The following is a 13,155-nucleotide window of genomic DNA, read 5'->3' on the forward strand; positions in this document are numbered from 1 at the left end:
TGTCAACTTGTTTTAACATGCAATGTTGTTTTTAGCTGTATAGATGCTATATTTTGATTATTCTGAACGCTTTGAGACAATGCAATTAATCATGATTGAAAAAAAAGAGTGCACTAAAATGACAAGAAATTCACTCGAGTTAACAGATGAACTCTGACAGCCTTAATTTCTGCATATTAAATTATAGACTGAGCAACATGTGAGATTCCTTATTGCATGATTTCACCTAATTTTAACACTCTGTCATAAAGAGCACATGTTCAAAATAAAACACGTTTTCCAATCTCAAGAGGTTAAATCCATTTTTTTTAAACTATGGTATGTGCCTATTAAAGGCCCAGTACAGTCAATATTTTCATACGTGTTATATTATATTGTACAACAGCTGATGAAACTAACACTGTAAAAGTGAGAAAAAAATATCTGTGTAGTTGCTGGTTGAAATACAATCTACATACACAGGACCTTCTAATCAGCAGGTTTGCATGGGGGGAGTTTAGTCTTTGCATGGTGATATCACCACGGGTAAATGAGCTTAAATAGACCAATAACAGAGAGTTCCAAACCCCTCTGCCAATAACAGCTTGTTTTCAGTTTTCCCATCTCCACTCAGACCACTCCCACAGTCCAAGCAAAATTCTTGCTTGAGAAATAGTTTTTAGTTAAAAAAAAGCTAATTTTGTTTATTTTAATGGAAATCTATTACAATAAGGTGCTTAATTGTTACGCAGAAATTATTTTATATTGATATAAAAACGGCTGCATTGGGCCTTTATGTGCCAAATAAAGTAACAGGGTTGACCATATAAGGGTTGACATAACACGGTTGAAGATTTTATCTTATGTCAGCCATGAATCCCCTTGTGACAGGGGGAATGGAAGCTTGTTGTGTGCAGCAAGGAGGGGCAATTGAATGCAAGCTTCACAAAAAGATCACTTGTTTAAACATTTCTATGGGTAACAGAATTGACTAGTGCTCGACACACTCAGTTTTCCACCACAAAACACTAGAAAATTGCCAAAAAGAGTAGAGCCAGCTCACCTGCTTATGCATTATGATTTGGCTATTAAATGTTCACATTTTATTTAGATTTTTTTTTAAAGGAACAGTTTCATCATATTAAAACGAGAGTACAGTTCAGGTAACAACCTTAAAATGAGGGAAAGTTAATTTTTTTAACAATAAAATTAAACAATTGCCAAAGACCACCCAATCACATTAAATAAATAATATTCAGAAATAACTTTGACAAAGCAACGAAATAACTAAGGCTTTACAATGATGGTGAAAACTTGGAGAACTGTTGGGGTGAAGTGGGTTAAAATCTTCCTGGAAGTCAGAAGGTGCATGAAGTGACATGTCAAAGTGCTGAATTTTGACACTTTAGCTAGTCTTTATTCATATAAAAAATGTATGTATTGAAATCTCCACGTGGTCTATATTAAAGGGCACTTCATTGAATATAATAGGCTTTTAAAATTCCAAATTGGCGCACAATTTCTACTTAAAATATAAAAGGGGCGCAAAGGGCACGCATTTCGTGGAACGACCCATACAGCAAAGGCCCTACAAGTTAAGAGGATGAAAATACTGATACTAATAATAACACCATTTGATCGTTTCGATATTTGATAGAGTAAATATGACAATACCTTGTCAATGTCAGTATTCTAAATGAAGACTTCTAATTATCACAGATCCACATACACATTTTTTTCCTGTATAATATTACGCTAACATTCATGTCCAGAAATTGATTCAGAAATGAACTCTAAATCAGTCATGAGAAAGACAAGGAGTAGAAGAAACCTCTTTTGATTGGCACAGCAAAGAACCATTTGAAATCTTGCATGACCTCACCGGGCGCTCGAGTTCTTTAAAGCCCTTACCTCGTGCGCGAGCCTGATATATGGCAGTACTCTGAATTCTTCCACACTTCGGAGAACGACAGGAGAGCGAGAGCACCGCGCACAGAAAACGGACTACTCTATTCCTGAAAGAAGACAGCGTTTTGAGGAGTTTGGACACTAGTTCAAAAAATGAGTATACAGGACTAAACAGCACGGAATTGATAAGTAAACGCACGAGGTGATACTTTGAACGCTAATATTCCATTTGAAAACAGCGGGACATCGGCTACAACACTCAAAGACCCCAGGAGCGGCGTGTGCAATAGGTAATAACTTTTTGAAGGGCATGCGTCAGTAAAACAAATCAGGGATGGACCATGTTAGAAAAATACCGTTCTAAAGTTTGCCTGTCATAATTGCTGAACAATTTAAACCTTGGAGCAAAATATTGTTGTAGTCTTATGAAGATGCATTTATTATAAGCGGAAACGCCTAAACTTAGCTAAAATGTCAACATTATTTTATGAAATGTTAATCTCCTGAACAGTTTATTAAATTATCCATGTATATTAGCGTAGGTTTGGCCATAACTTGAATCAGGGGTGCATGCACGTAGAAGAGTGTGTCGCTTGTACAGACATATCGGCGGCCCCTGGGCGATAGGCCTACATAGCCTCTTCAGTGTCTGGGGTAGAACATATACATCCACGGCAATTAGCATAATGAGGCTTAAATCAGATACCCAAGGCTAACTGACTCTCTCCACATGGAGATATTAATATTTAAACATCCTCAAACCAATTGTAAACCATATGTAGGCTACAGGCAATGGCACTTATAGGAAGATGAACTGTCATATTAAAAAATTGACATTATTAATCACACGCACGCCTTGCACGTGTCAGAACGGATGACAAATGAAATAGCCTAGCATTTGAAACCTATTTGCACCTACATTAGACGGGGTAGCCAACTGGGGATCACCATATTTCACTGAAGAGCCCTCATACATCTCCCCGCCACAGCAAGCCTCCGGGCAGTGGGACGCGAGCAGCCAAAGATCGGGAGAAACGGCTCCCATTTAACTCAAATACTCAGGGAGATAAGTAAATATTTAGCAATGCACATTCTGTCCCGGTCGGGGCCAATGTAAAGTGTTCCCTCATGGCTGGCTGGCAAAGACTCGCTAGCAAATACAGAAAAACAGATTCCTTGACCTGTGGGCTATGGCATATTCCAGTTTATTGTAACTAATTTTATTGTAATTTTAAAACATGTTTTATCAAATACATTACAGTATATTATCTGGTATAGGCTGTATTTTAGGCCTATGATAATCCCTGTAAATGTGTCTGAAATTACCTTGTCATTACACTACTGTATTATTGGCATGGCAAAACATTTGTCAATTTATGATAGGTAGCCTATAGGCTTCCATCATAACTGATAAATCAAGATTTGCAGCATTCAAACATTCAGATATTGTTAGATCTTGATAAATGTTCATGCTCCTGCATTTGGTGACAATATATGAAAGTGAAAATATGGATGATATCGATATAACGTATATAGGCCTATCAGGTTATAAGCGTTCAATTACTATTATTATTAATAATATTTTTATTATTAAATTCAACTTTTATTACCAATTTTAATTATTTCACTTCATACATTCTACATTTCTGCTTTATGAATGACAAGATGAAATGTTAACGTGATAGGGGTCTGACACTATCATTTAGGCTTCTGTATTTAGATTGTTGTGTTAGCCTACACATTCCCGCTGTCACCCTTAGGGCTTTCATTCCCAAGAGCACATAAAATAAAATACCGTAGGCTATGATCTTTTGGACATAGTGCAAGATTGCTAAATATAGCAAATAAATAGATCCAAAACAGGCGAATCCACCCATTTGAGGGGTTGAAATTATATTCAAACAAATATTATTGCAGGCCTACTTACAATTATTATTCTTAAAATAACAACATTGCAGTCAGTATTCCAAATTATGAACGCAATATGCACATGAAGCTAGGCCAACTTGTCTTAATAAATAATACAAATAATAACAAAAATAAACATGATTCGTCGTGACTTGTTTTATGAGCAGTTTACGATTAAATTCTCAACGCACTGACAATTTTTAGATTTAAGTCGTAGGCTTGGATCATTTTATCGTAATCTATGTGTGAATACAAATTAGCTAGGCTATTAAATGCGCTAATTTGCTACACATTATGGATATGACAATAAGTCTGCAATTAATAGGACTCTTAATGAAAACATTATAGCATTTAATAATTTATTTAGTCTGCTGGTCACGCCAAGTTATTTGCTTTTATGTGATTTTTCAGAGCAAAGTCCCCGATTCATTTCTGATTATTGTGTAGTTTTCTGTTGACGTTTCGTTGGCATTTTTAACTTCAGCTAGTGCTGTAGGGACTCTATATTTAGCATATTTAGTAGGCCCACGTCGCTTTGCTTTCAGGCACAACGTCAAGTGCGACATACAAATAATGAATATCAATATCAGCATTAATGTTGCGATAACACAGGAGAATAGGCTAATTATTTCATACAGCCCCTGGGGCTTTAGTGTGGGGGGGGACCCTCTTGGGACAGGCTGGTTAAATAGCGAGCTTTGCGTGGGAACAGAGGGTTAGGGTTCGTGGAGGCTGGCTTGGCTTCTCAATGCCATTATATTATAATGTCTCACTCTCAGCTTTAATCTTTACAAATACAAATATTTACAGTTATAGCCCTATAATAGCTGATGCAATATTGGATCATGTCCAAAAGCATGTGCCCAATTAAAGGTATTAGAAGTCAGCTATTGATAGGCGAAATAGTTTTGATAAAATGTATGGAAATAGGAAATGAAGATATAATAAAAAAAATAGGTGATAATAACTTAAGCCTACTTGATCTTTGAATTATCTATTAATCTACATCTACAGGCTATTAACAAGACTATAGCCTTGATCAATCCACACTGATATTACACTATGGTTTAGGCTATAATTCAACAATAACAATACATTGTTTGACTTGTAGCTACATTTAACCTCAAACTTGTGTAATTACAAATTCCCATAAACAACTTTTCCCACTTTTTTTTTTTAAGTTGACGGGAGCCATGCAGCACTACGGAGTGAATGGATATTCTCTCCACGCCATGAACTCGCTAAGCGCCATGTACAACCTCCACCAGCAGGCGGCGCAGCAGGCCCAGCACGCCCCTGACTACCGGCCGTCCGTGCACGCGCTCACCCTGGCAGAGAGACTGGCTGGTAAGAACTGGTTGCACATTTTCTGAATATATAGCTTAAATCTGTCCATAAGTCAGAAATATTTGCAATACAATTAGGCTAATGCTATGTGATGGTCAAGTCTGTTGCCTTGTGTTAAAGGGCTCTTGAAGTAGTCGAACTAAGTGTCTTACACAATAAATTGAAGCATTTACTTAAATCCATATTCAGAGCCAGACTCTCAATTAAATTGGCCCCGTCTCTTTTCCTTCAACGGCTGCACATTTCAAGACATCATCCTCGAGGCCCGGTATGGCTCCCAGCACAGGAAGCAGCGGCGCAGTCGCACAGCCTTCACTGCCCAGCAGCTGGAAGCCCTGGAAAAGACCTTCCAGAAGACCCACTACCCTGACGTGGTGATGCGTGAGCGCCTGGCCATGTGCACCAACCTGCCAGAGGCCCGTGTACAGGTGAGGATACTACGGAGTCGAAAGAAAGGAAATATTTCACGAGGTTCTCATCTTCTGGGGTGGAGTGAGTGGGAGTGAGGATGATAAAGAGCAATACTTACTTAATCCTCTCCAGGGCCCATACCAAAGATCTCCAATGATGTCGGTCTTGGGCAGATACATTTTTTTCTGGCCATGACTAGTGGATGTTTTTGAGTTCTGCAGACAGGAAGAGCAATATATACTGGACAAAAATATAAACGCAACATATGAAATGTTGGTCTCATGTTTCATTAGCTGAAATAAAAAGATCCTAGAAATGTCCCATACTCACAAAAAGCTTATTTCTCTCAAATTGTGCACAAATTTGTGTACATCCCTGTTAGTGAGCATTTCTCCTTTGCCAAGATAATCCATCCACCTGACAGGTGTGGCATATCAAGAAGCTGATTAAACAGCAAGATCATTACACAGGTGCACCTTGTGTTGATGACAATAAAAGGCAACTCTAAATGTGCAGTTTTGTCACAGTTTTGAAGGAGTGTTCAATTGGCATGCTGACTGCAGGAATGTCCACCAGAGATCTTGCCAGATAATTTAATGTTCATTTCTCTACCATAAGCCGGCCTCCAAAGTCGTTTTAGAGAATTTGGCAGTACATCCAACCGGCCTCACAACCGCAAACCACGTGTAACCACACTAGCCCAGGACCTCCACACCCGGCTTCTTTACCTTCAGGCCACCAGGACAGCTGATGAAACTGTGGGTTTGCACAACCGAAGAATTTCTGCACAAACTGTCAGAAACCGTCTCAGGGAAGCTCATCTGTGAGCTCATTGTCCTCACCAGAGTCTTGACCTGACTGCAGTTTGGCGTCGTAACCAACTTCAGTAGGCAAATGCTCACCTTCGATGGCCACTATGCATGCTGGAGAAGTGTGCTCTTCACGGATGAATCCCGGTTTCAACTGTACCGGGCAGATGGCAGATAGCGTGTATGGCGTCATGTGGGCGAGCAGTTTGCTGATGTCAACGTTGTGAACAGTGACCCATGCTGGCGGTGTGATTATGGTATGGGCAGGCATAAGCTACGGACAATGAACTCAATTGCATTTTATCAATGGCAATTTGAATGCACAGAGATACCGTGACGAGATCCTGAGGCCCGTTGTCGTGCCATTCATCCGCCACCATCAACTCATGTTTTAGCATGATAATGCACAGCCCCATGTCTCAAGGATCTGTACACAATTCCTGGAAGCTGAAAATATCCCAGTTCTTCCATGGCCTGCATACTCAACAGACATGTCAACCATTGAGCATTTTTGGGATGCTCTGGATCACGATGTATGACAGCCTGCTCCAGTTCCCGCCACTATCCAGTAACTTCGCACAGCCATTGAAGAGGAGTGGGACAACATTCCACAGGCCACAATCAACAGCCTGATCAACTCTATGCGAAGGAGATGTGTCGCGCAACATGAGGCAAATGGTGGCCACACCAGATACTGGTTTTCTGAGTATTTTTTGTCTGAACAGCAGTTGAAGCTGTGAATAAGTATTTGTTATTGAAGGGCCATGCTTGAGTTGGTTACAAGTCTACCTTTCTTTTAAGGCATCTGTGACCAACAGATGCATTTCAGTATTACCAGTCATGTGAAATCCATAGATTAGGCCCAATGAATTTATTTAAATTGACTGATTTCCTTATATGAACTGTAACTCAGTAAAATCTTTGAAATTGTTGCATGTTGTGTTTATATTTTTGTTCAGTGTAGAAGTAAATGTGTTATTAGTTAAAATTATATTTGTAAGAATCAACAATATACACATTGGATGCATCAAATATGTATATTTTTACTATTTTCTACATTGTAGAATAATAGTCAAGATATCCTAACTATGAAATAACACACATGGAATCATGTAGTAGCCAAAAAAGTGTTTTATATTTTATATTTGAGATTCTTCAATGTAGCCACCCTTTGCCTTGATGACAGCTTTGCACACTCTTGGCATTCTCTCAACCAGCGTCATGAGGTAGTCACCTGGAATGAATTTCAATTAACAGGTGTGCCTTGTTAAAAGTTAATTTGTGCAATATCTTTCCTTAATGCGTTTGAGCCAATCAGTTGTGTTGTGACAAGGTAGGGGTGGTATACAGAAGATAGCCCTATTTGGTAAAATACCAAGTCCATATTATGGCAAGAACAGCTCAAATAAGCAAAGAGAAACGACAGTCCATCATTACTTTAAGACACGAAGGTCAGTCAATACGGAACATTTCAAGAACTTAGAAAAATTTCTTCAAGTGTAGTCGCAAAAACATTCAAGAGCTATGATGAAACTGGCTCTCATGAGGACTGCCACAGGAAAGGAAGACCCAGATTTACCTCTGCTGCAGAAGATAAATTCATTAGAGTTAACTGCACCTCAGATTGCAGCCCAAATAAATGCTTCAGAGTTTAAGTAACAGACACATCTCAACATCAATTGTTAAGAGGAGACTGAATGAATCAGGCCTTAATGGTCCAATTGCTGCAAAGAACCCCCTATTAAAGGAAACCAATAATAAGAAGATACTTACTTGGACCAAGAAACACGAGCAATGGACATTTGACTGGTGGAAATCTGTCCTTTGGTCTGATGAGTCCAAATTTGAGATTTTTGGTTCCAACCGCGGTGTCTTTGTGAGACAGAGTAGGTGAACGGATGATCTCTGCATGTGTAGATCCCACTGTGAAGCGTGGAGGAGGAGGTGTGATGGTATGGGGGTGCTTTGCTGGTGACACTGTCAGTTATTTATTTAGAATTCAAGGCACACTTAACTAGCATGGCTACCACAGCATTCTGCAGCGATACGCCATCACATCTGGTTTGCACTTAGTGGGACTATCATTTGTTTTTCAACAGGACAATGACCCAACACACCTCCAGGCTATGTAAGGGCTATTTGACCAAGAAGGAGAGTGATGTAGTGCTGCATCAGATGACCTGGCCTCCACAATCATCTGACCTCAACCTAATTGAGATGGTTTGGGATGAGTTGGACTGCAGAGTAAAGGAAAAGCAGCCAACAAGTGCCCAGCATATGTGGGAACTCCTTGAAGACTGTTGGAAAAGCATTCCAGGTGAAGCTGGTTGAGAGAATGCCAAGAGTTTGCAAAGCTATCATCAAGGCAAAGGGTGGCTACTTTGAAGAATCTCAAATATAAAATATATTTGTATTTGTTTAACACTTTTTTGGTTACTACATGATTCCATATGTGTTATTTAATAGTTTATGTTTTCACTATTATTCTACAATGTAGAAAATAGTAAAAATAGAGAATAACCCTTGAATGGGTAGGTGTGTACAAACTTTTGACTAGTACTGTATATAAAATCAAAATTACCAATATTGACATTATCAGAAGCCTTGGCTATTATAGAGAATTACAGTTTTCGTAGCAATACATTTCAGCCAAAAGATAATCTGAGATTGAAAAGTAATGACATTGCTTTATTACTGTAAATCAACTGAAATCCTTCCTCTCATCAGGTGTGGTTCAAAAATCGCCGCGCCAAGTTCCGCAAGAAGCAGCGCAGCCTCCAGAAGGAGCAGCTCCAGAAACAGAAGGAGGCCAACGGAGAGGGGGGTGACAAGGACGATGTCAAGACCAAGGACACCTCCACCACAAGTGTGCCCTCCACCCAGAGCCCTTCACCTCCCTCGTCCTCCACGTTGGAGTCGAAGCAGCCCCAGCCTGCAGAGATGAACGTGGAGGTGAACGTCACCTCCCCGGAGCCCTCAGACAGCGAGTCGGCCGCCGAAGACAACGGTGAGGGAGAGGAAGAGCTGAGGAGGGAGAGGCTGCAGGAGGAAACGCAGCAGCAGCTTCAGGGGGAGATGCAGCAGGGGGATGCAGGGCTGCAGCCGGGAGGCGGCTCTCCGTCCTGCAAACGCCTCAGCTCCACATCAGGTATGAACTCCTCTATCACAGTCACAGATATTGGGCCATACATCGAGACTGTGAGCCAGCTTACAAAACGGAATTGTCTTTTAATAGTCTTTGCAACAAACACTAAACAATACATAAACAGTGGTGGTTATTTATGCAATTAGACCCAAAGGGGTGTGGAAAATTGGCCATTATAAACTGGGTGGTTCAAGCCCTGAATGGTGATTGGCTGACAGCTGTAGTATATCAGACCGTATACCACGGGTATGACAAAGCATTTATTTTTACTGCTCTAATTACATTGGTAACCAGTTTATAACAGCAATAAGGCACCTCTGGGATTTGTGATATATGTCCAATATACCACTGCTAATGGCTGTGTCCAGGCATTCCGCGTTGCGTGTAAGAACAGCCCTTAGCTGTAGTATATTGGTCATATGCCACAGCCCCTCTGGCCTTATTGCTTAAATATACCACAGCTAAGGGCTGTTCTTTATGCACAACACAAAGCGGAGTACCTGGATACAATCCTTAGCTATGGTATATTGGCTATATACCACGAACCCCGAGGTGCTGAAATGCTGTTTCAGCCAAATCAGCAACCAGGACCCAAACTACCCGGTTTACAATTATCTTTTGACCTAACTAAAACCAAAATCTTCTTCTCTCTCTCTCATCATCAGACTCTCCCCTGGGCTCTCCCTCCCTCCCTTCCTCCAGTGGTGGCATGGGCAGCAGTGGTCTGTCCCAGGGCTCCTACGCCTCGTCCCCCCTCAGCCTCTTCCGCCTGCAGGAGCAGTTCCGCCAGCACATGGCCGCCACCAACAACATGGTCCACTACCCTTCCTTCGACATGGGTACCCCCTCCTCCCTGCCCTACCTAGGCATGAATGTCAACATGCCCTCCCCCCTGAGCTCCCTGCCCTGCCAATCCTACTACCAGTCCATGTCCCAGGCATCCCTGTCCCAGGCCCAGCAAGTGTGGAACAGCCCCCTGGCAGGTCTCCAGGCTCCTCCGGGCAGCATGCCCAGCCTCAACAGCAAGACCACCAGCATCGAGAACCTGCGTCTGAGGGCCAAGCAGCACGCAGCCTCCCTGGGCCTGGACACACTACCCAACTGACCTGACCCCTCCCCCCCAGTGCAGGGCAGCTACCAAGGACGCAGCCAGACATTATGACCCCTTCTACTGACATCTTCACTGACTGGACATTATAGACACTGCATCAGTTTTGGACACTGGGACTGGACATTTGATCAATACACTACTGGACACTGCTTATTTGATCCCTTGCAGGTTAGATGCATAGACCCAGTCCAATCTCACTACTGCTACCCACCAAACCATGTGGATCAGAGAACTCAAAGCTACACTCCTATATCACAAAGCCGTCATCGCATATTGGGGCAAATGCATGGCGGTTTACAGTATCTGATGATCTCAACACTAGAGCTGGCGAGAGTGACAGTAATATTAAAGATGAGCTTTGCATGCATCCTGAGACAAGGATTACAACGGCACAAAGATTGAACCAAGATTCCAGCCTCAGATCAAACCCATTCAAAAGATTTACAACAGCACAGACTGGCCCTACAACTCCCACAATGCCCTGCACCTGGCAGATGGACGGTACTTCTTGTTAAAGAGCTACATCCCACCTGCAAGAATTTATTCCACATTGTACTGTAAATATTCCTCCTTGTTTGTTCCCATCCCATCTGCTTGGTTAGGGAGTATAAATCAGTGTCTCCTTTTGTGTCGAGGACTTAAACAGGAAACATTCAAGCTATTTTTGAATTGTTCCATTGTGGCTTTATGCAAAGGACCTACAGTAGAATGAGCCAATACCTGCTGGGGTAAAGATTATAGTCTACGGTGGGAACAGAGCGACGTTCAAATATGAATATGTTTAATCTAGCGATGTTATGTTCGCCTGTGTACCAGGTTGTTTCTGCATGCGTTTAAGAGCGCTACATCTTTACGGAGTCAAGACAGTGACAAAAAAAAAATGGTGTTATCGACTTAAGCAGAAACACACTGGCACCCAGGCCAACGCTGTATGTATTTTATCATTGTAGATCCCAGACATGTATTTCTCAATTGTTTACTTAAATGTGAGTAATTTATCTGTTAAAATGCAAGGGAATAAACCACGTGTATGAAGATCGATTGGTGAATGAGATTATTATTTTAGACGATAATTTAAATCATGCAATATAATTTGAATAATTCTGTTGTGAATACATTACAGACAACAGAGACAATTTGCATGTTTATATGTGAAAGCCTTTTTTTCTACTCTTGTGTTTTGAAAACTATACTGAACAAAAATGTAAACGCAACATGGAACAATTTAAAAGATTTTGCTGAGTTACAGTTCGTATAAGGAAATAATTCAATTTAAATCATTTCATTAGGCCCTAATCTATGGATTTCACATGACTGGGCAGGGGGGCAGCCATGGGTGGGGAGGGCATAGGCCCACCCACTGGGGAGCCAGGCCCAGCCAATCAGAATGAGTTCTTCCCCACAAAAGGGCTTTATTACAAACAGAAATACTCTTCAGCACCCCGCCCTCCCCCCTCCGACGATCCCGCAGTTGAAGAATCTGGATGTGAATGTCCTAGGCTGAGGTCGTGTTCTGCGGTTGTGAGGCCGGTTGGACATACGGCCACAGTTTTTTAAACGATGAGACGGCTTATGGCACAGAAATTAACATTAAATTATCTGGAAACAGCTCTGGTGGACATTCCTGCAGTCAGCATGCCTATTGCACGCTCCCTCAAAACTTGAGACATCTGTGGCATTGTTGCATGACAAAACTGCACATTTTAGAGTGGCCTTTTATTGTCCCCGGCACAAGGTGCACCTGTGTAATGACCATGTGGTTTAATCAGCTTTTTGATATTCCACACCTGTCAGGTGAAGGGATTAAATGCTTATTAACAGGGATGTAAACTAATTTGTGGACAACATTTGGGAGAAATAAGCTTTTTGTGCTTATGGAACATTTCTGGGATCTTTTATTTCAATCCATGAAACATGGGACCAACACTTTTTGCGTTTATATTTTTGTGTAGTTTGCCCTTTAGGGCTACCGTACTTACCAGAGCTTTGGGACCATGGGTGGCTACCTGGTGGAGCAGCTAGGTCAGAGTGGCTCACCAGACTACCAGAACAACTCCTGAACCATGGAGGATCACACAGCAGGAGGCTTCACCCACCTCCCACCACCCTGCAGTGTGAAATCACTATCACAGCAGGGAACCTGGCCTACAGAAAACAAACAAACAAACACACAAACACACTAAAACACAGGCATGCATGTGCTCCTGCAGATATGTGCACACACACAGTCTTACAAAAACTTATTTCTAAAAGTTTAAAAAACTTAGGAATTCTTTCCATCACCCAACGCCTATGTACAGAGCACTGAAGTCCCTGTTTAAGGACATTCATGTCAAACAGTACACACACAAAGTCTCATATAACTAACCTTTTGGGGACACACAATTCAGTCCAGTTCAAAATCCAATTTTCCCTAACCCTAAACCATTAACCGCAAAACCTAACCCTAGCTCCTAACACTAACCCTAGCTCCTAACCATGAACCCAATTCTAACCCTAAGACTACATCTAACCTTAAACCCACCTAGAAATAGCGT

General features: G+C 41.4%; 1 protein-coding gene across 1 annotated transcript; it reads left to right on the forward strand.

Moving 5' to 3' along the window:
- The first annotated feature begins 4,988 nt into the window (after positions 1-4,988).
- On the forward strand, positions 4,989-10,612 carry LOC120054407 (diencephalon/mesencephalon homeobox protein 1-B-like). Its single transcript, XM_039001822.1, has 4 exons — positions 4,989-5,142; positions 5,392-5,570; positions 9,090-9,510; positions 10,173-10,612. The coding sequence occupies exons 1-4, from the start codon at positions 4,989-4,991 to the stop codon at positions 10,610-10,612; spliced, it is 1,194 nt and encodes a 397-aa protein (XP_038857750.1).
- The last annotated feature ends 2,543 nt before the right edge of the window (positions 10,613-13,155 follow it).

The sequence above is a fragment of the Salvelinus namaycush genome, chromosome 10 (genome assembly GCF_016432855.1).
Source record: "Salvelinus namaycush isolate Seneca chromosome 10, SaNama_1.0, whole genome shotgun sequence".
Taxonomy (NCBI): Eukaryota; Metazoa; Chordata; class Actinopteri; order Salmoniformes; family Salmonidae; genus Salvelinus; species Salvelinus namaycush.

Coding starts and splice junctions, on each gene's coding strand:
- LOC120054407 (XM_039001822.1), top strand. CDS start 4,989: ATGCAGCACTACGGAGTGAATGGATATTCTCTCCACGCCATGAACTCG. Junction 5,143..5,391: donor CCTGGCAGAGAGACTGGCTG/GTAAGAACTGGT, acceptor GCACATTTCAAG/ACATCATCCTCGAGGCCCGG. Junction 9,511..10,172: donor ACGCCTCAGCTCCACATCAG/GTATGAACTCCT, acceptor TCTCATCATCAG/ACTCTCCCCTGGGCTCTCCC.